The sequence below is a fragment of the Arachis ipaensis genome, chromosome B10, assembly GCF_000816755.2.
Source record: "Arachis ipaensis cultivar K30076 chromosome B10, Araip1.1, whole genome shotgun sequence".
NCBI classification, from domain to species: Eukaryota; Viridiplantae; Streptophyta; class Magnoliopsida; order Fabales; family Fabaceae; genus Arachis; species Arachis ipaensis.
Window position 1 is genome coordinate 134,494,202 of NC_029794.2, and position 2,020 is coordinate 134,496,221.

The following is a 2,020-nucleotide window of genomic DNA, read 5'->3' on the forward strand; positions in this document are numbered from 1 at the left end:
GTCTTTAATGATCTAATTTTTAATATTTCTGTCATAAAAATTCTGATATCATATCATAATACAGCGATAGAATTAAGTAAGGAGCAAATTGAAGGACTCCACGTGGAATACGTGGAGACGGCGGCGCTGCCGATGCTAAACACCGATCTTGAAGTGGACGGGAGGTTTCCGGCAGAAGTTGAAGAGTTCCGGCAGAAGATTCTAGAAGCCGATTGCTGTCTCTTTGCTTCCCCTGATTACAACTACTCTGTCACTCGTAAGAATTTTATTTTTCTAATTCTTCTTCAATTCTCACCACAAAAATATTTGATTTAATAATCTAATATCTTGAAAGAGAGAAATACAAACATTATGATTAAATAACAATAATATAGAAATTATTATACTCTGATTATTCACGCAATTTTCTTGTTCTTTTGTACTGTTAACTGGACATCTTAATATAATTATGCATGTAACCTGATATTAATTTCTAATATAATCAATTTTTCTTTTTCCGTAATCATAAGGATAATAATATCTTAATTATAGTGGATATATATATTAGACATGACATGGATAATGTTACTGCCATTTCATTCTTAAGATTATCTACTATTAGCTCTTTTGTAGACAAATATAACTCATATATATTTTTTAAAAAAAGAAACATATTAATAAAAAAGTGAAAACTCAGGTGCAGACGACTTCATATGAAATTGATATCTGAGAGTTCGTTAGATAATTTGACTGATTTGACTAAATTTTTATCTAACGGCTCTCAAATATCAACTTCACATGAAGTCAACTTCACCTGAGTTTTTACCTAATAAAAACCTATCTTTTAAAATATTTAAAGTAATGTTAAATATTTTGTGCATATATATACTAGGTATACAAAACACTAATGAATAGAGGTACAAGTGAAAAAAGAAAGAATATATCTTGATAATACTTAAAATTATAAGAATAAATAACATTGTATAAATGAAACATAATGGAATTAATTTTTATTGAATTATCACAATATAAAAAAATTAAGGAAAAGTATAAGGACGGTGAACAATACAATTATACATACAGTAATATCTCTTTTTCACTTGTGATTTTTGTAGGGGTATAGTGTGTTTTTATTTTATTAGGTCAATTTTAAAACTTATTGTTCACATTATTTACGAAAGTCATTGTCTACCTAACAAAATCGAAAAACTAATGTCACATTATCCATACTAAAATTGACAACTATTTTAAATCAAATTAAGTGAATATTTATATGCAGTTGTATTCATGTGAAGTTACAAATTTAAAAGTCATTAAATAACACTTGAATCAAATATATCAAATTATTTAAAAGTTTTTAACTAAGATAACTATACGTGAGTTTTTACCATTAAAATACACTATTATTATGTGTTTACAAAGGAAATCATCAAAGATTCAAAGATAATTTATTTACTAACTGCCATTATTTGTGTTTATGGTATTAGCAATTGTGAAGAATGCACTAGACTGGGGATCAAGACCACCAAATGTATGGGCAGGAAAAGCGGCGGCCGCCGTAAGCGCCGTGGGTGGCGGGAGAAGAGCGCAGTACCATCTCCGGCAAATCGGAGTGGTCCTTGATCTCCATTTCATCAACAAACCGGAGTTCTACATGAATGCTCACCGGCCACCGGGGAAGTTCAACGTCGACGGCGACTTAGTTGATTCCGATACGAAGGAGGATCTTAAGGAAATTCTTTTGTCCTTGCAAGCTTTTACGATGAGACTTCAAGGCAAGTGTTAATAACTTGCTATAAGGGTAACAACACAAACAAGCATAAATAAAAAGGGTGGAGAAAACAACACTATGTTCATCAATTAAATTCCACTCATCATTAAACTTGTAATTTTTTTTTTCGTCCTCCTTAGCTTGGTGCAAACTTCAACTACCAAGGATAATGCATTCAATTATATTCGAGATTCTAAAAATTGTATTATTTTTGAGTTGGTAGTGCTGCTATAAATTTAAAAATCCGTGAAAATTCATATATAATTGTAT

General features: G+C 30.3%; 1 protein-coding gene across 1 annotated transcript in view; it reads left to right on the forward strand.

The window, feature by feature from the left end:
* Window positions 1-1,965, forward strand: part of LOC107621664 (NADPH:quinone oxidoreductase) — a 2,300-nt gene extending 335 nt beyond the window's left edge. The window contains exons 2-3 of the mRNA XM_016323687.2: window positions 62-256; window positions 1,467-1,965. Coding sequence (XP_016179173.1) covers window positions 62-256; window positions 1,467-1,765 — 494 coding nt within the window. The 3' untranslated portion in view covers window positions 1,766-1,965. The remainder of the gene's footprint in view (window positions 1-61; window positions 257-1,466) is intronic.